Here is a 26281-nt window from a genome sequence, read left to right on the forward strand (position 1 = left end):
ATGACATACCGCATGTCAGAGTCTACGTTCTGAAACATCCACGTCAGTAGTTAAGGGTTAAAGATAATTTGTTTCAAATTTATATTTAAATATTATATGAATTGGATATATATGTTTGTTTCCTGATAATTGTAATAAGGATAATTTTAAAAGAACATACTTACAAACTAATTCTTTGAGAACCGCGACAAAAACCCTATTATATATTATTTTAAAATACTCATTGCTCATAATTCAAACAAACAACACATCATAACAATATATATATATATATATATATATATATATATATATATATATATATATATAAACACACACATATATCTATATATATATATATATATATATATATATATATATATATATATATATATATATATATATATATATATATATATATATATATATATATATATATATATATATATATATATAGATATATGTGTGTGTGTTTATTAAGGGGTTCATGTTGGTCTACAAAACCAAGAGTGAATAACATAAACTTAAAAAGTCAATTTATAATAATGGCAAACTTTGCCACTATATTATCAATTTTAAACTAAGATCTTCGTATCATATAAATATTTTAGAATAATTTCGTGCCAAGCATAAACGCCATTTTACATCATATGATATCATATCAGTAATACTAACAGAATCTTATTAAAATACATAAACTGCTAACAAGCTTTAGCTGAAGCTACCAAAATCGCCCGTCATATTCTAAGACGTGCTCTGAGCGGTCAGATAGCAGCTTAAATGGTCAACGTTCGATGTAAATACCCCCTAATCTCCTACATTCAATTTCATCCGCACGGATTTTATTTGCTTCAGTTTAGAATCTGTCTCTCTAATAGCCTTTATATTCTAAATGCTCTTACGACGATTCCAGACATACATATGTATAAGTTTTAGTCACGGTAATGGAGGAGCCAACCTCTCGGGTAATGGGGGTAATTAACGCTAAGTGCTTGGTACACAGAGAAACAAGAAAAAACAGTTAAAACGGGAGATTTTGGAATAAATTTCAATGATTTTATATATATTATCTATGCGATAAATTCGTCTAAAAGATATAATACTTTAGAGTAAATCAAACAACTGTTAAATATATATTACTATTATCCTGTACTTGAATAGATCATAAATACACTTTAAGTTAAAATAAAACGTAATAAAATGTATGAAATAGTCATGTAATATTAAAACTTACATGTATTTTGTTCCAGTTCATCCCGTCATACACGTGCCTAATCAACTAGTTGGAGCACCCTTAGGCACAGACGTCACTCTAGAATGCAACGTAGAAGCGTATCCGAAATCCATCAACTACTGGGTTAGAGATACAGGTATGAATGTGTCTGCCTATCCAGCTTCACATCCCGTTCCCGCTCATTTTGCTTTTACCTCGTTCCACTTAGTAAACTAAATTAATAACTTAAACACTTGTACAATCCCGTCGATGTACTCGCTGAGAATTCGCGATAGTTGGCATAGCTAACGTTCGGTTAAGAATCATTATACTTTGAAGTTATGTAAGTAAATTCTGTGTGTGCTGTCAGTTTGACACAAATAAGTAGGAAAATGAATATACATAATTCTACAATATCTTTATATATAAAAATCTCGTGTCACGATGTTTGTCTAAGCTAATATTTAAAAACCACTGAACCGATTGCAATAAAATTTTGTGAAAGTATATTTGTTGGTCGGACAACTTAGAAGACCTACAAGTTCTTATGAACAAAATCACGTATTACAGTCAACAATGTGGACTCAATATAAACGTTAAGAAGACAAAGCTTATGATAATTAGCAAGAAAAGAATAACAGAAGGTCAACTCTACGTCAACCAATCCCCTCTAATAAAAAATAATAGTTAATACGTTAATTAGTAATACGTTTTTCAGGAGGTTACATTTGTTATAAAAGTTTTTTATTCCTTACTATAGTCCTTTTCCATCATATTGATAGCACATTGTGTATGCAAATCCTCAACAGGTCAAAAAACCATAGGCGTCACCCTATACTTGTTTTGAAATAAATAAAAAAAATTAATATTTTATGATGCCGTCAACAATTCATTATCTTTTAAAAAATCTTCTGTAAAATAAGTGTCCACTAATCTCACTATACCTTTTTTGTGCGTAAAAAACGTCGGTATATATGCCACACGATTATTGTTAATTATACACGGGTGATTACGAGAGAATTCAATGTTTCACGAAATAAATTAATGTAAACAGTAATTTAAAGGTGATTATTGTTTTCTATACAAGTTATCACCTGACACAAAAAGAACACCTTCTTTGAACGATTACCTGGAATTACTGATAAAGCTTCACTAATGATAGTTTAAGTAGTTTTTATGCCACATTACAGCTCATGCCAATAATATAAATTAGAAATTGTTTGCATCTTCCATTTAGTTTGTAGATGTACATTGTGCATGTCTTAACTACCTACGTTTTTGGTGTCGATATTTTGTTATTTGCATTTAAAAATGACGTCGACAACAGGTTTTATCCCGGTTAAGTGTAGTTTTAAAGGTGCCTTCAGTCTAAGAGAGAAAAATATAATAATAAATGTACACGATGCACTTGTACATCAACGCCTTTTAAGTAATGTTCGTGAAATCGTTAACATGTGTTCAAATATGACAGGGGTTGGAGAAGCAACAATTTATAGATTCCTAAAAGAAAGAAAAGGAGGAACTGTTTCATCTCCCAAGAAGATTAGAGGGAGTAAACCCTTGGAAATTGAAGAAATACATAAAAACATGATAAGACGCAGCGTCCACTCATTTTTTTTTTTTAACAAAGAATTTCCAACATTGGATAAAATCCAAACATTAATTAGAGAAAACGAAGAGTTACCAATCATAAGCAACAAGAATTTATGGGGACTATTGAGAGAGATGGGATTTCGTTGGTAAAAGAATAGAAGAAAATTCGTTTTAATTGAAAAAGATTACATTGTATGTTGGAGACGAGATTATCTAAGAACTATTAAAAAGTACCGAGAAGAAGGGAAAACAATTTTGTATTTGGACAAGACTTGGCTAAATGAAGGTCATACTGTACCATATCTATGGGTTGATACAAATGTGAAAAGTTCCCGTCAGGCATTCGTCGAAGGTGTATCTATTGGAATAAACAATATTCCCGATGGAAAAGGACGCAGACTCATAATAACCCATATTGGAAACGAATACGGTTTTGTCAATGGTGGATTATTAAGTTTTGCCTCAAAATCAACCAAAGATTACCACGAGGAAATGACTGCTGACGTTTTTGACGAATATTTTGAGCAAATGTTGGATTTAATTCCAAAAAATTCTGTCATGGTCATGGATAATGCTAGTTACCATTCACGACTAGCAGAAAAATTGCCAACAACGGCATGGAAAAAAGGAGAGATAATCGAATGGTTGGATAAACACGCAATTGAGTACAAGGAGAATTCGACAAAAAAGGAATTATTACCTATTGTAAGGCAACATAAAGCAGCTTATAAAAAATATATAATTGATGAAATGGCATTAAATCGTGATGTAATTATTTTACGTTTACCCCCATACCACTGTGATCTAAATCCGATAGAAAACATATGGTCTCAAGTAAAGGGTGAAGTCGGACGCAACAACAAAACTTTTAAATTAGAAGACTTACAACAATTATTAGAACATTCCTTATTAAAAGTAACTCCAGAAAATTGGAAAAATGCTGTTAGTCATGCTCACAAGGAAGAAAATAAAATGTGGAATTTGGATAATATGACTGATGCAATGCTGGAACCGGTAATAATTAACATTGAAGAGTTGAAGATTCCTTAGATTCTGAAGAAAGCAGTGAATCTGAAATGGAACTTGATTAAAATAATATTCATTTTTTTACAAATCGGCCCCTATTACGGCCACAAATTATTTTATATAACCAATAAAATAAACATCTTACATTTCTTGCAAATTCATTAGTACCTGTTAATCTCCATCACTCCGACACTGGCAACTTTATTTAGGGATTAGTAACCCTCAAAACTATTTTATTCTATTCTGCTTCAACCTTTATACCTGGTGGTCATACTCAATTTAAAATTATTTTCCTATATACTTCTGTAAACTTGTTGACAAATATCTATTTTTCATTGAGTCACCCGTATCAACAGTTTAGGGATTTGCATACATAATGTGCTATCAATATGATCGAAATGGACTATATAAATCCATCGTTTTTAGTTGGCTATATGATACCCCTACTGTTTGTTTTGCTTTTGAAAGAAACTATTGATTTTTAAATATTGTTTTTCACAAGCAAATTCTTTAAAATAAAATCATTTATCCCCGCATTTGCATAAGTTTTTATTGCAATTTTGGAGAGTTCTTCCTTGATTCATATCTTTTTAGTTACTAACATCATTAACAGTTCAGCCCATCAAATTAATAATAAATCTGCCCTGTAAGATGCTAAATACAATTAAGTAAAACTTAAAATTTCACAATTGCTGTTTAATTTTCTAAATTTCGCTGAATAATACCGGAAAGAGCTTCTCCTGATGCGCCGTCAAAAAAGCCTCGAAGAAAGAGCATCATCCGACTTGGGGCAAGACCCGTAATTTATCACAAACTAAAATTTTCATTGATTATTCAGCTCTTTACTAGATGAACTGCATTCAGATTAATCACTTCAACGTCAATGCTAATGGTTTCTTTTGTCAGATGTGGGCAAGTTTAATAATTGATCTTAAGACGGCACACGACGGCGTTTATAAATTTCCGTTTCGGTATCGTTTATCATGTTCTGGCAGACGTACATTAAATTTTTCGTGGAGATCTGCTTAATCTGTTTGCATAATTGTACAGTTTGTTTGAATTTTTGATGGGTATTTGCATTTTATCTACAGGGTTAGATACAGAATATCCTGCTGGATTTTCGTTATCGTGAATGACGGATAGTAGACTAGGGCGGATCTGTTTTGAGGTGGATGTGAGAAGTAATATTCTGATTTTTACAGAAGAAGTTGTGTTACAACATCGTCACTTATCTATTCTCCGTTCATAAATTGTTGCGAGCACGAAATGTGCCTCAAACTCATAAAATGGTCGTAAACCATAGGCGTTCCTGAGGTGTTCATTCATTAAATAATAATATAATATTTTTTAATACTGTTATATATATATATATATATATATATATATATATATATATATATATAATATTAATAATATTTTAATACTAATATATTTAGCAAAAAACAATTAAAACTTTCACGGCTAATGTTATGTAATTATATTATATTTCTATTACGTATTTACTAGAAAACCTGGAATTCATATCCGAAGGTACTATTCAATGCAAGATAATTAGGATGGAATTCCCCAGATTTTTAATAATATAATGGGTATGCTTTGACCACGTGCCTCGTTTGTTCAGTTTATATTCGAAACTTAACTTAAAAGGGTGAAGTTATTACGAACGAAAACAATTTTTTTGTTTAGTACGTTTTTGATCGCATGTAATTTACGGCTCGTCGGTGTGTCCGCGTCTACGGCAGTAATTAGCGTCTCGAATATTTCTTTTGCGAATTATATACAGTGCGTGAGTGATTTTTTATTCCATATACCTACGAACATATACGTACCTTTCGCTCGTGCTCGTTTTGATGGATTGTTTGTGATGGCTTCATCATCAAGTTTTACACCGGTACTGTTGCGTACAGTCAGTAAGTCTGTCTATTCACCAAGAGAGAAGACTATTGTCCTGAATGTTCACGATGCTCTGGTTTCTCAGAATCCCACAAACACTGTTCGCAACATAGTCGAAATTTGTGCCAACATGACTGGCGTAGGAGAGTCAACTATATATAGGTTCCTATCAGAAAGAAAAAAACACGGTATAGCTAACCCAAACACAAACGAACACTTAAAGAGAGGGAAAAAGCCTATTGAAATTGATGAATTTGCCAAAAATGGTATTCGAAGGAAAATTCATGGATTTTTTTTCAAAAAAGAAATACCAAACCTAAACAAAATTTTACAAGAAGTTAGAGACGACCCGGATTTGCCTCATATCGGACGAACTAAATTGTGGCAAATTTTAAAAGAATTAAATTTCCGGTGGGAGAAATCAGACCGAAAATCACTTTTGATTGACCGGGAGCAGATAATATGTTTTAGAAGAAATTATCTAAGATCCATACGAAAATTCCGGGCTGAAGGAAGGCCCATCTTCTACCAGGATGAAACGTGGGTAAACTCAGGTTATACTATAAAAAAAATTTGGTCAGATAAAAATATATTAAGCTCCAGGCAAGCCTTTATGGAAGGTTGGTCTACTGGTATCTCCCCACCTTCTGGTAAAGGCAGTAGATTAATAATTTCTCACATTGGCAGTGAAAAAGGATTTGTTAAGCATGGTTTGTTGGAATTTCAGTCCAAAAGCACAAAAGACTATCACGAGGAGATGACAGCTGATGTTTTCGAAGAGTATTTTGAGCAGATGATTGAACACATACCACCAAATTCAATTGTAGTATTAGATAATGCACCTTATCATTCACGACTAGTAGAGAGACTTCCAATGACTGCGTGGAAGAAACAGGATATTCTTGACTGGCTGCGGAATAAGTATCTGCCTTACGAAGATGGAATGGTAAAAGCAGAACTTCTAAAAATTGACCGGCAACACAAATCTAAGTTCAAGGAATACGTAGTTGACAAAATGGCGGAAAGGCGAAACATTACAGTCCTTAGACTTCCACCCTACCACTGCGAAATAAATCCAATTGAACTCATTTGGGCACAAATGAAAAGTTATGTGGCTAGAAAAAATACGTTATATAAAATACAAGCTATACGTGAATTGTTATACGAGTCTTTACAACATATTACAGAACAAGACTGGAAAGATTCAGTAAGGCATGTAATAGAAGAAGAACAAAAAATGTGGGATCTTGATAACATAATTGATGCGACCGTAGAGACACAACCGCTAATTATTAACCCTCAAGATGACTCGGATTCCGAAGTTGGTCCTATTTATTTTGAATTTGAATAGTTTTCTAATCGTAATTATATAAGGTAAGTAATAATAGTTGTAATCGTAAGGTATTAAAGGGGAAAGGCGCAAAATGTCGCCTGTCAAAATGTTCAATGTGTTTTAAATGTATCCATTTTTTTTTTCAAATCCTGAGGAAACTAAAAAGCATTTTTGAAAAATTTAAAGGCAGAATGAAATATTTATTAGAATAAATAAAAAGTTTCTTTTGCATGCAATATATTTTTTATTTTTATTTTCACCCTTGTTACATAACATATTAAAATAAACATTGTAGAAGTTTTCAGGGACTTTCTGCCCTCAGTAATAATGTAATCTTTCATTCTGCGTTTAAATTTTTCAAAAATATTTATTAGTTTTCTCCGGATTCGAAAATAATGGATACATTTAAAACACATTGGAAATTTTGCCAGGCGACATTTGGCGCCTTTTTCCTTAATTAAATAAATGTATCTTTTACAAATGGCAAGAAACTTTTTATTTTTGAATAAAATAAATAAGTTTTATTAAAAAATACAATTTACATAAGTACAATTTAAAAAATATATTTATTTAGTTCAAATAAATGTTTTAATCATATACTCTACGACACTGGTCGTTCATCTCTAACCATTCAAAATACCCCCGTAATAGGATTATAAGGTATTGTATTCCTTCAGATATAAGGTAAGTTAGTCGAAAACGTCTTAAACCGTCAGTTTTAGGTTGGTTTTTACTATTATATCGTATTACCTATCCTCTCTGTATTTCAGTTTTCTAGTTAGGGTTAAACTTGTAGTGAGCTATCAACAAATTGTGAACCGACTGTAGCTCCTCTCTCTTTTTGTACTAGTATAATCAATAATTGAGTGACTCAAAGGCAAAAGTGCCTAACCCCAAAAATTTCTTTTACTGGATTAAGTTTAATAAATGCTTATAAGTTAAAAAAATTATGACATTTTTTGAGTTTCTGAACACTGGTTAAACTCAGATAATTTAAAAAGAATAAACTTAGACAATTGTCAACTTGTTTCTTCATATTATAGAGAAAGTAGACTACATGGAGGTGTAGCTATCTAAGGTTTTAAATATATTTAACTTAAGCTTGTTGATATAAACAAATTTTGTGATCCATTGAATGCTGAATTCTGTGGTGTTTAAATTAAAAATAATCGTTTTCTGATAATTGCACTTTATCGATCTTGTATTACTGTTTTCAAGGTTAAATTATATGCTTTTATTAATTTCGCAAAGGCATACGATAGTGTACCACTTTCAATGCTTTGGGTAGCAATGGAAAAACAAGGAATAAGCAAAAAAAAATATACAAGCACTAAAACAGCTCTACAAAAATATGACGGCAAACATTAAAACTGGAAATAGATTAATTAGAGAAATTCCTATTAGTAAGGGCCGAAAGCAAGACTGCTGCATAGCACCTACACTCTTTAAAATATATCTAAATGAGGCACTCTCAATGTAGGGAGGAAAGTGCTGCAATATGGGCATCCCAATCGGAGATGATAGATTGTACACGATACACTTCGCTGATGACCAAGCCATTTTAACTGAAGACGAGAGTGATGTAGGCTACATGCTTAGAAAACTGGAAGATGAGTATACCAAATGGGGCCTCACAATTAATATACAAAAAACTGAGTACTGAGTTGTAGGAGAAAAACCATAAAGCCTACAAATCGAAATGGGAACTATAAAACCAACAGACAATTTTAAATACTTGGGAGTCCAAATAACATCAAAAGCAGGAAGTAGCGAAGAAATACACTCCAGGATTGGCCAAGAAAGATCAGCCACCAGACAGCTACACGGACTATTATGGAATAAAAAAATAACAAAAGAAAATAAAAGAAGAATCTATAAAACAATAATAGAAAGTATTGGGCTGTACGGCGCCGAACTCTGGGAAATAAACCAAAGAAACAAATAAAAAATTAAGGCCATTGAAATGAACTACTGGAGACGATGTTGCTAGCTCACTAGACTTGATAGGATGAGAAACGAAGATATTCGGAGAGAAATGGAAATCGATCTAGACATAATAGACACAATCGAAGCCAAAAGACTTAACTGGTATGGACACCTTCAGAGAATGCCTGAAAATGGATGGCCAAAAAAAAATAGAGGAATGGACTCCGCCAACTAGAAGAAAACGAGGTAGACCAAGACGATCCTGGAGAGACGATGTCGACGATGCAATGACCGCCAGAGATCTAACAACTGAAGATTGCTTCGACAGAAAACGCTGGAAATTAGGATGCGAGAAGCGGCGCCAGCTGTAGAAGACTCGCTTCTACATATATATATATATATATATATATATATATATATATATATATATATATATATATATATATATATATATATATATATATATATATATATAAATATAACAAGCGAGTCTTCTACAGCTGGCGCCGCTTCTATATATATATATATATATATATATATATATATATATATATATATATATATATATATATATATATATATATATATATATATATATATATATATATATATATATATATATATTAATTTCGCCTACAAAAATTATGAAAATATAATGATAGTTGGGGACATTAACATAAATATGGAAGTAAACACAACGCATGTTTGTGAAATACGAAATTTCTTAACCATGTACGGCTAAAAACATTTCATAAGCGCCCACAAGAGTTTCACTTACTTCAAGCTCTTGCCTTGATAATATATTTACTAATATTAATAAACTAACAGGTGTCTACGATCCTGTAATATCTGATCATTTAGGTATATTTGTATTATAGGTAGTTTAAAATATGTAGTTTAAACACTTTAAAATTTTGGTTATGTACCAAATGACAGAAAAGGATAATACTGTACAAATGCAATCAAAAAATCAAAACTTTTGGAATTATTAATTAATTATCAGGGTTAACTTTATTTAAAAGAAAACTAAAATATAACAATTAGCTGATCCATAAAACTTATATTTATTTATAACTTTTTAGTTTGACATGACAGCAAAACTTAGCATATTAACAAAGAATGTTTATTTTATTTAGAAAAATTTAACAAAGACTTTTTTTACTTCACTGGCTGATTATTTCTTTTTAAGTTATTAAGAAAGTTTAATATATTAGAATTGGATACGAAAGAAAAAAACACATTGTCCCACACAAACGTCAAACGATCTGGATTCGGCCCATGGAGACACAAAATGAACAAATCTTGGGGAGGTCAAGCATCGAATTATACGTGATGCAATAAAGCACTTAAAAAATAATAAATCTCCAGGAAGTGATGGTATACCCGAGAAACTTATTAAATGTGGAGGTGCTACTATGACTAATCATATATAAAATTATACTGAGAACCTGGAATTAGAAACAAATCCTGAAGAGTGGTGTATTGGGATTGTTTGCCCGCTACACAAAAAGGGTGATCAATTAGAATGTAGAAACTATAGGGGAATAACCCTCCTTAATACAGCATACAAAATATTTTATATGGTCGCCTGAGTGCATATTCAGAGGAGCTTCTTGGCGAATATCAAAGTGGTTTTAGGCCTGGTTGATCAACAACAGACCAGATCTTTGTGCTAAGGCAAATACTGGAAAAAGCCAAAACATTCAATATTGACATATTTAAATCGGCCTATGATAGTGTCCTAGGAAATAAATTGTATGAAGCCATGGATGAATTCTACATCCCTGATATACTGATAGAATTGCTTAAGGCTACAATGTGTAAAGTTGTTTGCAAAGTCGAAATACACAGTCGAACAACCACAGGCATTTGAAACGCATGCGACAGGGAGATGCGCTGGCGTGTATCCTTTTCAACATAGCTCTGGAAAAGGCGGTCAGGGATGCCCAAATAGACAACAGAGGAAACATTTTTAATTTTGGCATATGCAGATGATGTTGACCTAGTTGTCCGCATAACAGGCAAGCTAGAAGAAATGAATACCACCTTGTCAAACGCCTTAAAAAATATGGGCCTGCAAGTAAATAAGGAGAAAACTAAGATAATGGCATCAACACCCAACAATAGAGCCAGAAACATCGGCTACCAATTCACGGTTAATAACTCTACCTTTGAAGTGGTGGACAAATTCACATACTCAGGCTCCCTGATCACCAAGGAGAACGTCATGACGGAAGAAATCAAGCAAAGAATAATCCTAGCAAAGAAATGCTATTTTGGACTGAGTAGATATATGAGAAGCAGAAACTTAAAAAAACAAAACTAACCATATACAGAACCCTTATACAACCAGTGTTGACATATGGGTCGGAGACATGGACCATTTCCAAGGCAGATGAAAACCTCCTGCTTATATTTGAAAGAAGGACTGAGAAGAATATTCGGTGGCATCTGTGAAAATGGTGTTTGGAGAAGGAGGTACAACTACGAGATATATCACAGATATAAACATAATATATATTTGCTGGTAAAGACGTAGTAACCCTTATAAAAATAAGAAGACTAAGATGGACAGGACGACTGGCAAGATCACAGCAGAACATCCCTCCCAGAAGAATCCTTATGGCACAACCTGTGGAAAGTAGAAGTAGGGATAGCCCAAAACTCAGATGGAGGGATGGTGTAGATGAGGATGGTAGACAAATAGGCGCAGCAAACTGGCAACAGTTGGAAATGGATAGAACTGACTGGCGTAATAGACTTGGGAAGATCGAGGCTCTTTTATAGGGCTGTACCACCAATGATCACGATGAGACGAAAAAAGATTAAAAATATTTTTCGGTGTTTTATTATACACAAGGTGAAACGAAAATGCTACAAGTTTCCATTTTCCAAAGTCGTAGTTCCTCTTTCTTTTCTTTTTGTTTCTGTTTTGTGTAGCTACTACTTCAATCTTATTATCTTTTATTTCTTCTTGGTAATACTTCTTACATTCCATGTTGCCATTCTTAAGATGGCCTTCTTCTTTTTTGTCTTTATATTGCCCTTTATACATAATTTCTTTCTATCTGCCTTATCATCTTTATTTTAAGCTACAAAATATCGGCAAATCAATTTAAACTTTAAACACATTGATTATTAATTATTAAGTTTTTGTCTTCCTTCTACTAGACCTCACAGAACTTTAAATAATTTCTAGTCACTTTGTATGACGATGAATTATTAATCCATTTATAAAACACAATAAAACAATTCCAAAACTTTTTATAATATTACGACGATGGATAAAATTAAAACTAGGCTAAATAGTTCCCGCAAGTTCAGATCTAAAAATTTTCGAAAGTTGTCTGAGAAATTCCTTATAAACTTTCCGCTATGCTGGTCTAAGTATCTATTTCTAGGCGGATGTATGTATTAGTGTAGTAGTTTGTGATTTGTTTTCTTATATGCACCATCTAGACTACTCTGGTAACTTTTGCAATTTCACACGTCATTGTGTTTTTTGAAACGGTAGTTCGGTCATTTGGTACAATAGTTTCAGCGATCTCTAGACTATACAGTTATATATATATATATATATATATATATATATATATATATATATAAATATATATATATATATATATATATACATATATATAAATATATATATATATATATATATATATATATATATATATATAATTAAAAAAGAAAATCTAAAATAATATTTCCCTATACTGGGATTTAATTTCATTCGGTTTTACCAATAAACCTTAACGACATAAAGATTAAAAAGAACTACAACTTGAATTTGTCAGCACATGCGTTCTGACTAAAACAGAACCTCACATTTAAACTTTCTAACAATCAAAAAATTTAGTTATTGCCGACAATTCAAAGAATTACCTCCTTTTAAATGTAGTTACATTGGGTTTTTCGATTAACCTTGGGTAAACCTTTATGTTTTAAGTTCAAAGCTACCATACATTTCCAACGTTAAAAAAACTTTTTTTGCACATAGTAACAAAAAACATCACTATGTTGTACAACTCTTCAATTCTAAGTTACGGTAAAATCAATAATATTTTAAATAGATAATATATGGTAGCTAATTATAATTTATTCTCTTTCAGCCCTGAAGGAGCCAAATTAATTTTCTTTGGCGAAAACGTTCGGCGAAACAATTGTTACTCATTAGAGTCTTTCTTGCAGATTTCCCCAATATTTAAGAGTTTACTATATATATATATATATATATATATATATATATATATATATATATATATATATATATATATATATATATATATATATATATATATATATATATATATATATATATAAGTAAACGTTAAATATTGGGTTTGCAGCAATAAAAAATGAAACGTGTACTCTTGTAAATTTTTAATCCAAGCTTTCGGACATTGGTTATGTCCTTCATCAGGGAGCTACAAATGTGATGAATAGTTTGTTAACGTTGGTATAATTAATTAAAAAATTCACTACTTACAAACTTAATAAGTCTACTATCTTCATATTCTTCCACATGGAGCACAATTCTATAATTATGTTCGAGAATTCTTGTCCATTGTCGCTTTAACTATTGTTAAGACTAACTAATGCAACTTCAAATTTTGTTACGAGATTTTGGTAGACAAAAATGAATTTGAGTTAATTATTTACTTGGGCTTGCATATCTATCAAACCTATTTGACATCTACTATTCATTTCTTTTGACAGTGTAGGTTTTACTACTAATTTTTTTTGGGTACTTTGGATTTTTTCTGGAAAGTTTCACACAGTTCCAAATAGATCGTTATGATTTCTACAATTATGTTCTTGTACTTCTCTTTTATTTCTTTTAACATTTTGGTTCTACTTTTATGTCCAATAGATTTATCTACTCCGTCAATCAATTTAAAGAGTTCTTTCAAATAAACATAAAAAACATTCTGTTTATTTTTACTTAAGAGGCAAATCAGTTTTTCAGTTTCTCCAATCTTCATAATGTCATAACTTTTTAACTGCTTGTAGTCATCAGGCATTTTACTACTAGTTTTAGATTTACCTACGTGTACGTTGTATATTAAAGGTTGGTACTTGTCTTCTATAAGCAAAACCGTATTGTGCTTTTTACTACTCATCACTTCAAGTTTGTATTAAAACACTCTTCCATTGTTAAATTAAAAATAATCAGTTCTAGGATAATGTAATGTACAGTTCTGTATGTAGGTAAAGAAAACATTACAAAGATAGGTTCTTCTTCTTAAAGTTCCATCTCCTACTGGAGGTTGGATATCATAACGGCTATAGTCACTTTGTTGGCTGCTGCTCTGAAAAGTTGTAGTGAACTACAGTTAAACCATTCTCTAAGGTTCCTCAGCCAGGAGATGCGTCTTCTTCCTTTGCTTCTTCTTCCTTGGATCCTTCCTTGCATAATAATTCTTAGCAGCTCATATTTTTCTCCTCTAGTTATGTGACCCAAATACTCTAGTTTTCTTCTTTTTATGCTGTTTATAATTTCTAACTCCTTGTTTAGACGTCGTAGTACCTCAGCATTGGTAATTCTTTGAACCCACTGAATTTTTAATATTCTTCTGTAACACCACATTTCGAACACTTCTATTTTTCTTATGTGTTGTTTCTTTAATGTCCAAGCTTTCATTCCGTATAGTAAGATAGAAAATATGTAACATCTTAGAGCCCTCAATCTGAGATGCAAGTGAAGGTCTCTGTTGGTAAGCATTGTCTTCATTTTCACAAATGCTTGCCTTGCAGTTTCAATTCGGACTTTGATTTCTCTGCTTTGGTCATTTTTGTCATCAACCCAGGTTCCCAAATATTTGTATGTCTCTACTTTTTCTATTTGGGTTTGTTCTATCATTAATCTTTCATTTCCATGTTGCGTTTTTGAGACAATCATAAATTTAGTTTTTCTCTTATTTATTTTTAGTCCGTATCTAATGCAATAATCGTTAATTCTATTTACCAATTCTTGTAGCGATTCCAGGGTGTCTGCCATTATAACGGTGTCATCAGCGAATCTTATTTATTAATGTTATTTACTATTCTTCCGTTTACAGAGATTCCATCACCCAGATCCGCTATCGCTTCCTGGAATATGGCTTTACTGTACACGTTAAACAGTAATGGTGACAAAACACAGCCCTGTCTTACTCCTCTCTTTATATCTATATTTTCGGACTTTTGTTCTTCTATCTTTATATTGGCCTTTTGATTCCAATACAGTTTGATAATGATTCGTAAGTCTCGTCTGTCTATATCTTTGTTTCTCAGTACTTCTATTAGTTTTTCAAGTCGGACCCTGTCGAATGCCTTCTCCAAGTCGATGAAACAGGAATAAATATCTAGGTTCATATCTAAGCATCTTTGAGAGAGGACATTAAAAGCAAAGAAAAAAGCAAAGATAGGTAGGCAACATTATTGTTAAAAAAACACAAAGCACATACCAAATGGAGATAGAAACACTTTTGATGTCTCAGTCAACACTGCAGACTGAAGACTGATTACTCACAAGATAAACAAACGCTTGTGTGTCGATCGTTATAATTTGAATTTCTTACTTTTACTAAGATCCTTTGAGAAATATATACAATTACCAGTAAAAGTACGAAAGAAAGGGTTTTTTCAATGATATTACCGTAACAGATATACCATTTAGAATATTAAAAGTTAAATAATTTAAAAAATACTTATAATTTGGTAATTTTTTCAGCGAATATCAGAAACTACATCACAACAGCAAAGCTAATAAATACAAAATTCAACCCTGAAAAAACGGCCATTATTAAAGTTTAAACTTCTTCGTCTCAATAAAAATTTTGCATGCTCGCTGCAACAATTATTCCTAGCCAGTTATCCTCCAGGGGGATCGGAATTCCGCACGGAATAACAAACACTGCTCTTGAATGCTGCATTGAATTGTTAATTGGTGAATTTATTTTTTCAATTTCCTTATCGAACTGAAAATTTGCATCGTAAGTGCCTATTAAATACTTTTTTCGAGGGCTAGAGAACTTGGTAATTGGTGTGATATTTATCTGACGTTCGGAGGGCATTGTCTGCAGAATAATGACTTCGAGATGGGAGTGAATAGGATACTTATTTGGAAACGAATTTATTGATTAATAATAGAGCTGACCAATACAAAATTAATATATTTTACAAAGATCATTTAATGACAAGCATCATCTGAATGAACATCAAATGGAAATACTTTATATAAAATACTGACCAAGTACCAAAGGTCGGTGCTTAATCCATACTTTATTCTTGTTAGTGCTGGATCAGATAGCAGTAAAACTGCAGGGTAACAGTCACTGGTGCTTAACGTATGCGGATGATGTATTGTTACTTGGAAATAGTGAAAGCTATCTAGAACAAAAATTGTGACAGTGGAGACAAGCTCTCGAGGAAAAAATTAAAATTTAATAGGGCAAAAACTATATTTAGAATGTTCATTTAAAGATAGAGTTACTACAAATAAAATGATATCTGTAGATGGTGAAATATTTGTGACAAATAATAGTTTCAAGTACCTAGGATTGGTGTTAGAAAGTAATGGTGATACAGATGGAGATGCATGCAGTAGAATTAGGATTCAATGTATGAAGTGGAAGAAGGTGAGTAGTGTGTTGTGTGCGAAAAAAATTCCAATGAAGCTGAAGGAAACTTTCTATTAAACAGTCATAAGACCATTCGTTTTAAAACAGGTTTACTTTTACTATTGCAATATAAGTAATTTATTTAATTCAGTAATTTATTTAATTCATGACACGTTAGATGAAATGCATGAACACATAAAAACCTGCCTGATTTCAGCGGCCTTAGAAGCTCTTGGAGAATACGACCAAAGGAACACCCATCAGAATATCAAATTAAGGGAAGACACATTGAAATGCATAAAAGAAAAGAAAAAACTACACATAAAATACCTAAACACCAAAAAACAGGAAGACTTAGACCTATATAGAGAGAAAAACAGAGAGGTAAAGAAAAGAGTAACAAATGAAAAGAACGAACGATGGGAACAAGCATGCACAGAGATAGAACGACATATCGGAGGAACGAGAAATTCAGAATCATGGCGAATATTAAAAGCACTTCAACGAAATAAGACAGAGAAAACCCAGATCGGCAAAATTAGTGAAAACGAGTGGCAAGAATACTACGTAGAACTACTTACAGAAAACCGACCCCAATTTCAGGAAGAGAATATAGAACATGCAGGAAATGGGGCATACGACCAGATAGAAATAAGCCTGGCAGAAGTTAAGAGATCAATCAAGACATTGAAGAACCAAAAAGCCAAAGGTCCCGGAGGAATACCAAACGAACTAATTAAAAACGGAACGGAAAAGTTATTCCGCATGCTACATAGAATGTTCGAAAGAGGACTAAATGGAGAAGAAATACCTGCGGAATGGACACAAGCATACATCACATCCATACATAAGAAAGGAAACAGGAAAAAATGTGAAAACTATAGAGGAATTAGTATAATATCGTCGGTAGGTAGACTTTACGGGAAAATTATTAAAGAAAAACTAGAAACTGAAATAATAGGAAAAATTGGAGAAGACCAAGCAGGGTTCACAGTAGGAAAATCATGCCTAGATCATACGTACACATTAGAACAACTGATAGAGAAGAAAATGGCAGAAGGTAGACCGGTCCATCTGGCCTTTGTTGATCTAAAGAAAGCATATGACTCAATACCTAGAGTCAAATTATGGGAAGCAATGAATGATCTCGGAATCCGACAAACACTAATAAAAGCAGTTAAAGCACTATACAAAGAAAACAAAGTAGCTATTAAATGTGGAAATAAAGCCTACAATCCGTTTAAGACGACAAAAGGACTTCTACAAGGCTGTGCTACGTCCCCTACTCTGTTTAAAATATTCTTGGAAAAGACACTCAAACCATGGAGGAGAAAGTGCGAAGGAATGGGCATACCAGTAAGAGACGAATACCTATACACCTTAAGTTTTGCCGACGATCACGTAGTCATCGCACAAGATGAAGAAGATCTCAGCTTTATGCTCAGGAAACTAGAAGAAGAATACAAAAACAACGGAATGGAAATAAACTTAGAGAAAACCGAATACCTAACAACAGAAAACAAGGATATGAGAAACCTAGAGATAGACGAGGGAAGACAAATAAATGGAACAGATAAATTCAAGTATTTAGGAACCATAATATCGAACCAGGGAACAACAGAAGAAGATATAAACAACAGACTGAGACAAACAAGAAACTGTATAAGACAACTAAACTCAGTGTTGTGGGATAAGAACATTACGATAAAGACAAAAAAGAGAATATATAATACCCTGACAAGAAGTATCCTGACATATGGGTCCGAAAACTGGACAAGAAACAAGAGAAATAGAGGTAGAATAAGAGCAGTAGAAATGGAGTTCCTGAGGAGAAGCTGTAGACTTACAAATAGAGACAGAATTGAAAACTCAGAGATTAAGCGGAGAATGGGAGTGCAATCAGACATAATCGACTATATAGAGGAGAAGAGACTATCCTGGTACGGCCACGTCAGAAGAGCGGACAGAGGACGCTGGATAAACAAAATCACAGAATGGAGCCCGATTGGAAGAAGAAAGAGAGAAAGACCCCGAAGGTCATTCAGAGATGAAATCGACGAGGCTATGGAGGTATAAACTTGTATTAAACAAGTTTATACCTCTGTAGTTTTCCTCTTTCCTCTGTAATTACCTCTGTAGTACATGAAGTCAGTACTACCCTAAAACTTACAACTAAAATTTTACAAGTTCTAGTAAATCAGAATATGATAAGTTTAGCAGATGAGCAACAGGGTTTTCATAGTGAAAGATCATGTACAGATGCAATATTCGTTATAAAGCAAATTACTGAGAGATCGCTAGAGTATAATAGACTAGCATTTCTGTCTCTGATGGACCTAAAGAAAGCGTTTGACAGAGTAAGACTCAAATATGTAATCCATGTTTTGCATAATAGAGAAGTTCCCCTAAATATTATAAAAACTATCGAAAACAACTAACCAAAACAACAAAATGGAAATCAGAATAGATGGACAACTTACAGAACCTATAGAAATAAGCAGTGGAATAAGACAAGGAGATTCATTGAGCCCCATTCTCTTTAATTTGATCATGGATGAAATCATCAAAAGCGGTAATAAATAATCTTTGAAATTATATCCGTTAGACCCCCAGTATTATACTTTTTTTCAATCAGCTCATTTTTATCGATCTAAAAATGTCCTAAAATACAGGATGTTATATTTAAAAAAAGAGCCGATGAAGTCATCACTGTAATGTGTATCACTATGTATAATGAAATTTTATTGTAAAATGTAGAACATTAAATTTAAAAATCGACGTGCTGTGGATTTTTTTAAAAAGGCTTTTCATTTAGGAAATATCGAAATTATTCCATACTTTACGGACAAACTGTATACATACCTGGAATTTAGTAAACAATAAATATTTTCATTTAAATACTACTAACTGGTTTTAAATGAGGTTTTTGTTTTGCTTTTGCGATATAAGTAATTTGTTTAATCCAAATAGACGACAGGTTTTCTTTATGACACCGATATAACGACATTGCTAAAAGTTTTTATATGAATACCTGGAATTTAGCAAACAATAAATAAATAGTTTTATTTAAAAATTACTAACTGGATTTAAAGGAGGTTTTCTTTTACTATTGCGATATAAGTAATTTGTATGATCCAAGTGGACGACAGGTTTTTTTACGACACCGATAAAACGAGAATGCTGAAAGTGTTTTTATATAAATACCTAGAATTTAGCAAATATTAAATAAATAGTTATATTTAAAAATTACAAAAAACGCATTTTGATTTTTTTCGATAGGACACCTGGTTTAAAATACATTCGTGGAAAAAAATATCGAATATTTTTAAATTTTCTAATTTTTGTTTTTTCAAAATAAATTCTGGTCAATCAAGTCATTTATTGTAAAATATAGTTTATTTTAACAATGTTTAATGAACAATTTTAAGTTTTTGTGCAGAGAAAATTGTGAAAAAAATTATTGTTTAATATTAGGTAAATAAGGTTATTTTACTCTTAACTTAAATGATAATTTAAATTACGTAAAACAAGTCATTTTAACTGAAAGAAATGCATAATCAGTAACGAGTATTCCCCCCTCTAGATCTTATTACTGCTCGCATCTTTCTCGGCATGCTTGCAAGTAAATTTTGGACATATCCTTGGAAAATTGCATTCCATTCATCCTGAGCAGCAAGCCGAAGCTGCTCTATCGTATTTGGAACGGGATTTCTTTGTCGTATGCTGCGTTTTAGGTGATCCCACACGTGCTCTATTGGATTTAAATCCGAGCTAAACGGTGGCCAATCCAATGTTCGAATTTGGACCTTATCAAGATAATTACTCACTATGGCAGCGTCATGTGGTCGAGCATTATCGCGCATTAACGTGACTCTTTCATATCCAATGTAACCAACATATGATAAAACATAATGTTGCAGAATGTTTTAAACGTAAGAATCACTAGTCATCCGTCCAATCACTTCCACAAGTGCGGTACGTACCTCCCAACTAATACCTTAACAAAGAATTATGCCATCAACTCCAAAACTAACGGTCTGGGCGAGACTGCAGCTGGCGAATCGTTCGAAAAGAACGTTTTTCCAGTTGTCGATATTCCACTAAATATGTATTCTTACAAATTTAAAACGACGAGCTTTATGATTTTGGAGAAGACGCGGAACTTTGTCGGGGCATCTGTACTTTAAGTTTGCTTCCTTTAATCTTCGTCTAACTGTTTGTGAACTCACATTAACTTATCTAACATTTAATACCTCATTTATGAGGTGCATCGATGTTAATGAACGATTTCGTGTAAAATTAAGAACCAAAAAACGGTCATCAATTGCGGTTGTGCACCTTGAGCGTCCTTGACCAGGCCTTCGTTCAAAATTTCCTGTTTCGCGGTTCCTTTTTAGAGTATTTGAAACTATAGATTCAGTTCTGCTGAGACGTCGTGCAATATCTTTTTGTCCATGTCCATATCCTTCTCGTGAAGAAGGTTTTTTATGATAAAATGTACGAATGACACTAACTACTGAATAAACGTCAAAATAAACATCAAAATATTCCAAACCAGTTAAGTACATCAGCCTACTATATGAGTATTATCAGTAATCTAAAATTATTTTGAAATAATAGTGACTACAAAAAATATTGGAAAATTCCAAAATATTCGATATTTTTGTCCATGAATGTATATCGAATTTTTACCGTCGAGTTGATACAAATTTTATTTAACATTGATTTCGCGTGCGCAACTGACATTCCTAATCGCCGGTCGCTTCAAGCGTTGTTTGTGAGAGAACGATTCATTCTACACAAAAAGTGCTAATAAACATTTTTGTTTAAAATTATCTCAGCTACATTTTTTATTTCAAATATTTTTTTTCTGCGGCTTACAGTCTCTTGGTAAATCAATTTTTTTTACGTTTTAACCCCCCCCCCTCACGTCTACGAGGGGGTTAAAGTGGTAAACTTATTTGTATTTTTTTGAGGTCCCAAAATTAATATTGTTGGCCAAATTTAGCTTGTTCCTATGATTGTTACGGCTCGACTTTCTGACTGACGACTGGACTATTATCATATAGAAAAAACAAATGGATAAATAACTTATTACTAAAAGAGTGGAACCCTTTGTATAATATGGTATAATATGCAAGCCTTTATTTACTTTTCTATCATTTCTCAACATTTTGATTGCTGTTTTTCTTTACGTGAAATATGTGAATCTTAACATAATAAGAAATTAACTTTTTATAAATTTAAACTAGTATGTCCTCTGTAGCAAGAAATAAAAAATGAAGATATATAAAACAATAATTCGACCGAGTATGATGTATGCTGCCGAAACCCTTAGCATGACAAAAAAACAAGAGGAAGACCTTAGAATACTAGGAAGGAAAATACTAAGAGCAATATTAGGACCAATAAAAATTAATGAAAACCAATATAGACAGAGAACTAATCATAAACTACTAAACGAAATTAAAGAGGATATAGTTGGTAATGGATACCAGCTGGTAAAAGAAGACGTGGAAGACCAAGATCTACATGGCTACAAGAAGTAACAAATGATCTCAATAGGGCGGGAGTACGGCAATGGAGAGAAAAAACCAGAGATAGGAAACAGTGGAGAAAAATAACAGGAAAAATTAAATAAAGAAAATGGGGACTGATCTACTCCGTAACATAGATCTAGAGAGCTTAAGCGGCGTAACCCCGTGTGGGGTGTTTAGCCACAATATATATAATATCCTCTGTAACTGTGGAAAACTCTGTACAAAGTTGTCATCTTACAATGTATACCGATGAAAAATTTCACTATAAATGTAAAACCAAAGATAAGTTCGAAAGATATTAAAAATATTCTTCTTCTTCTTATGTAGACATGATTCTGTCTGTTTTTTAATGTGCCTCCAGTAAGTGGTCGTTCCATCGTTTTCGTGGTCTTCCTACTGATCGTCTTCCTATTGGGAGTCTTTACTACTCTATTTGTTGTCATTCGGCTTATATGATCGTTTCATTTTGCCCTTCTATTTCTTAACAAGTTCTTGATGTTCTTGACCTTGCATCTACGTCGTTTATCTGTACTAGCTCTGTCCCATAATGTCTTGCAATCAATTTTTCTAAGTGTTTTCATCTATGCTGTTTCTAACATATTTTTTGCCTGTCTGTGTCAGGTCGTGTTTCTGCCGCGTATGTCATTATTGGTCTGATGACTGTTTTGTAAATTCAGCCTTTCATTTCTTTGCCGATATTTTTATTTCTCCATATTGTTTCATTTAGGCAGTCTGTTACAACAGCAAATTTACATCTTAGTAAATTTGCTGTTGTAATCATGCATTTTGTCTTTTTTTGGGAAAATTAACAGGTAAATTTTCTGCCGATTATATTAAATTGGTGCAACGTACGTTGTAGATCGTCTTCACTTTGAGAGATTAGTATTGCGTCGTCTGCATAGCAGACTATTTTAAGTTGTTTTTCTCCCATTTAGTATCATTTTTTAGTTACTTTTTTCATCCATAATCAAGTTAAACAATAGAGGACTCAGGAATCTTCCTATCGTATCCCATTGCAGCTTCAATAGGGTCGGTTAGTTCGTCTTCCACTTTTACTTTTATTGTGTTGTTTTGGAAAATATTTTCGATCGTTTTGTCCACAATAAGTGGATAACGTCTTTTAATTTGATCTCATCAAATGCCTTCTTAAGGTCCACGAAACATAGATATGCCGGTTTGTTGTATTCTAATGATTTCTCTTGCACTTACCTCATTATAAATATAGCGTCGGTGCATGATCTTCCCGACCTGAAACCTTGTTGTTCTTCTGCTAGTTTTGTAATTTCATTCAGTTTATTTGTTATCACTTTGGTTGTTAATTTTAGTGTTGTATTTAATGAATTAATTCCTCTGTAATTTTCCGGGTTCGATTGGTTTCCCTTTTTGAAGAGAGGGATTAATTAGATTAAATGTATCCGTGACAAAAAACATAAACACCAACAAATGACGTGTTCTAGAACGCAAAAATCTTGTTGATACATTTAACGCTTATAAGGACAAACTGTATATGAATCTGTTCATAATGGATACTGTCATTAATCAGTATCGACACCAATTTTCATCAATAACTTTAGCCTAATAGATTGTGTATATTAGATAAAAAGTTCCGCACACGTCACTCACCCCGTTCGACCGCTTTATTGATTCCAAAAAGCCAAAATCGTCTTGACAGAAAGGCCTAATAGCTCATAAGTAATTTGAATTCCCAATTTAGTTTTAGGGATGCGATATCGTGATGCGATAGCAATCTTTCATCTCCCCAAATCCTTAATGCAAACCCTGGATCCGTCATATCATGGCGTTAGAGACAAACTAGGAGGCTTGTATGATTAGACAGGACAGAATCCTATACAGGGTTACCAACGGGTATTTATATAGAAATATTATTTGTTAAACAGAGACTTTAAATGGTTGTGTGTGTGTGTGCTGTTGGTTTCTTTGTTAACATGTATTGTTATTAGTTTTGTTTTTTAATGTATTACGAATCACGACTATATTACTAATTTATTCCCCCAATGCAAATAAAAAATGTGATGATGATGTGAAAAACTTTATGGGCAAATTTCTAAACATTTTACAAAAAAAAATGATATTAACGTAATACGTCAACTGTATTGGAACCAAAGATGATGGTGATAAAAGATGGAGACACTGAGACCATAAAAGTCCAAAAAAAGAAGAGTTGGACAAGGTTGTATACTCTTGCCATCATTATTTAACCTGTACTTAGAAGAGATATTTGCACCAGCCCTGAATGAGGAACAAGATATTAAAGTCAATGGAAGAAAATGCAATAACATCCGATGTTACATGTCAAAGATACGGTATTAATTTTCCAAAGAGAACAAGAACTACAAAATCGACAGAAAAGGTGAACGAGGGTTAAAAATATGTCTAAGTTAATGAAAACAGCAAAGATTGTTATATCAAAGATAAGAATAGAGAAGGAAGAACTGAACATCATCGAAGTATACATATACAACCCGGAAAATAACAAGCCTTAAACAACAAGGGAAACGTTTTATGATCAATTACAACAAGTCGTAGATCAAGTCAGAGGGAAGATGATGAGATTGGGGGATTTTAACGCTCGAATAGGCAATTAAGTAATACCCGGAATTAAGCAAAAACATGTAGATCAGTTACTGAGGGTTTTTACCTCCGAATTCTTTATAACTGAATCGATTTATTTGAAATTTTGTGTGTTGGTAAATAATTACTCAAGGAACAAAAGTTATATAGAGCCGATATGTCCTTCCACCCTGGGGGTGTTTGCCACCCCTTTTCGAGGTTGGAAATTTTTTTACTTAAAATAACCACGCTATTCGATAGAAGAACAAATTTCAAACAAAAAATGTAGTAAACATTTTTTCTCGCTAGATCAATAGTTTTTGAGTCATTCGCTGTTGAAAAGTGTCATTTTTCTTTAAAAAAAACATGTTTTTCAAAGGTTTTTTAAGAATAGCTCTGAAACTAAGAGTTTTACCAAAAAAAGTTTAATGACTAAAATTAAAGCTCATAAAAAAACAAAAAGATTGGGTTTTTTAATGAATATTTTCAGTATAATATTAACTGAGTTATGGCTGTTCAAAGAAGGTTTGTTTTGTTTTTGTCTTTCAATACGAGTATTTAACGTTAAATAACGGAAAACGGGTACATTTTTCGACAAAAACTCATATGATATTTTTAAAAGAGCTTGAAAAGACCTTTAAAATGAGTGGTGGTAAAACTCCTTTGCACTAACTGTACGTGAGATACAATCAAAAAAACGATGGGTTTCTCAAATTTTTGTAAAAAAAAACGCAATAAAACTAATGTCATGTTCACTAGGATTGAAATAAATTGTTTTCCTTATAGAATTCACTTTATTTTAGGGTTTTTTTTATGATCCAAAAGTTTAGCCACTTTAGAATACTTAGTTTTTGAAAAAAGTATGATTACATTTTTTTTTTTTTTTGTAAATATTAATTTACAATTTTACTTTTTTTTATAATAACTTCAAAACTATAAAAGATATGTAAAAGATGACACAATACAAAAAAATAGGTTTTTTTCAGCAAAAATTTTCATTTTTTAATTTTTTTGTAGCTTAAAAAATAACATATAGTTGGTTGAAGTTTGCTTTATAGCGCATGAACCACTGGTCTCCGACCCTTTGACCCTTCACCCTTTAAACATGAAGGACTTTAAAATGTTTTAACATTCCTATACTTATAGCCCGTTAAATTACCTGTAAAATAGTTTTTTTTTATGCGTTATAATATCAAAATTAACCAGTTATTGTAAAAAAAACCAATAGTACTTTTGGAGCATGGAAAAATTTGATAATTTGGAGCATTGGAGCATTTTAGGCAAGCGGTTTACCCCTCAAAAGACGCTTAGAAACAGAATATACCGACTAAAATTCTTTTTGCATTTCTAATGCACCAAACGTTTTTTATTCGATTCTATATATTTTTCCAAGATGAAATGTATTTTTTTTAAATTTTTACAAGTGGGCCGGCAATTCTTATTAACAAAGAACTAATACAAAAAAGCAATTTTACCGAACTGCTTCGGAATTAATTTTTTTAGGGGTATCTCATCAAAATAAACACTTTTTCTCTTTTGATAATTTTTCGAAAAATGCTTCCTTTTCGAGTTATTTGCATTTTTTTGTTAGTAATTAGTG

At 32.3% G+C, this 26281-nt stretch overlaps 1 protein-coding gene across 1 annotated transcript in view; it reads left to right on the forward strand.

Moving 5' to 3' along the window:
* The window catches only part of LOC140433998 (lachesin-like), a 675206-nt gene that overhangs the window by 609121 nt on the left and 39804 nt on the right, over positions 1 to 26281 (forward strand). The window contains exon 7 of the mRNA XM_072521967.1: positions 1230 to 1349. Within this exon, the coding sequence (XP_072378068.1) occupies positions 1230 to 1349 (120 nt within the window). The remainder of the gene's footprint in view (positions 1 to 1229; positions 1350 to 26281) is intronic.

The sequence above is a fragment of the Diabrotica undecimpunctata genome, chromosome 2, assembly GCF_040954645.1.
Source record: "Diabrotica undecimpunctata isolate CICGRU chromosome 2, icDiaUnde3, whole genome shotgun sequence".
Classification (NCBI taxonomy): Eukaryota; Metazoa; Arthropoda; class Insecta; order Coleoptera; family Chrysomelidae; genus Diabrotica; species Diabrotica undecimpunctata.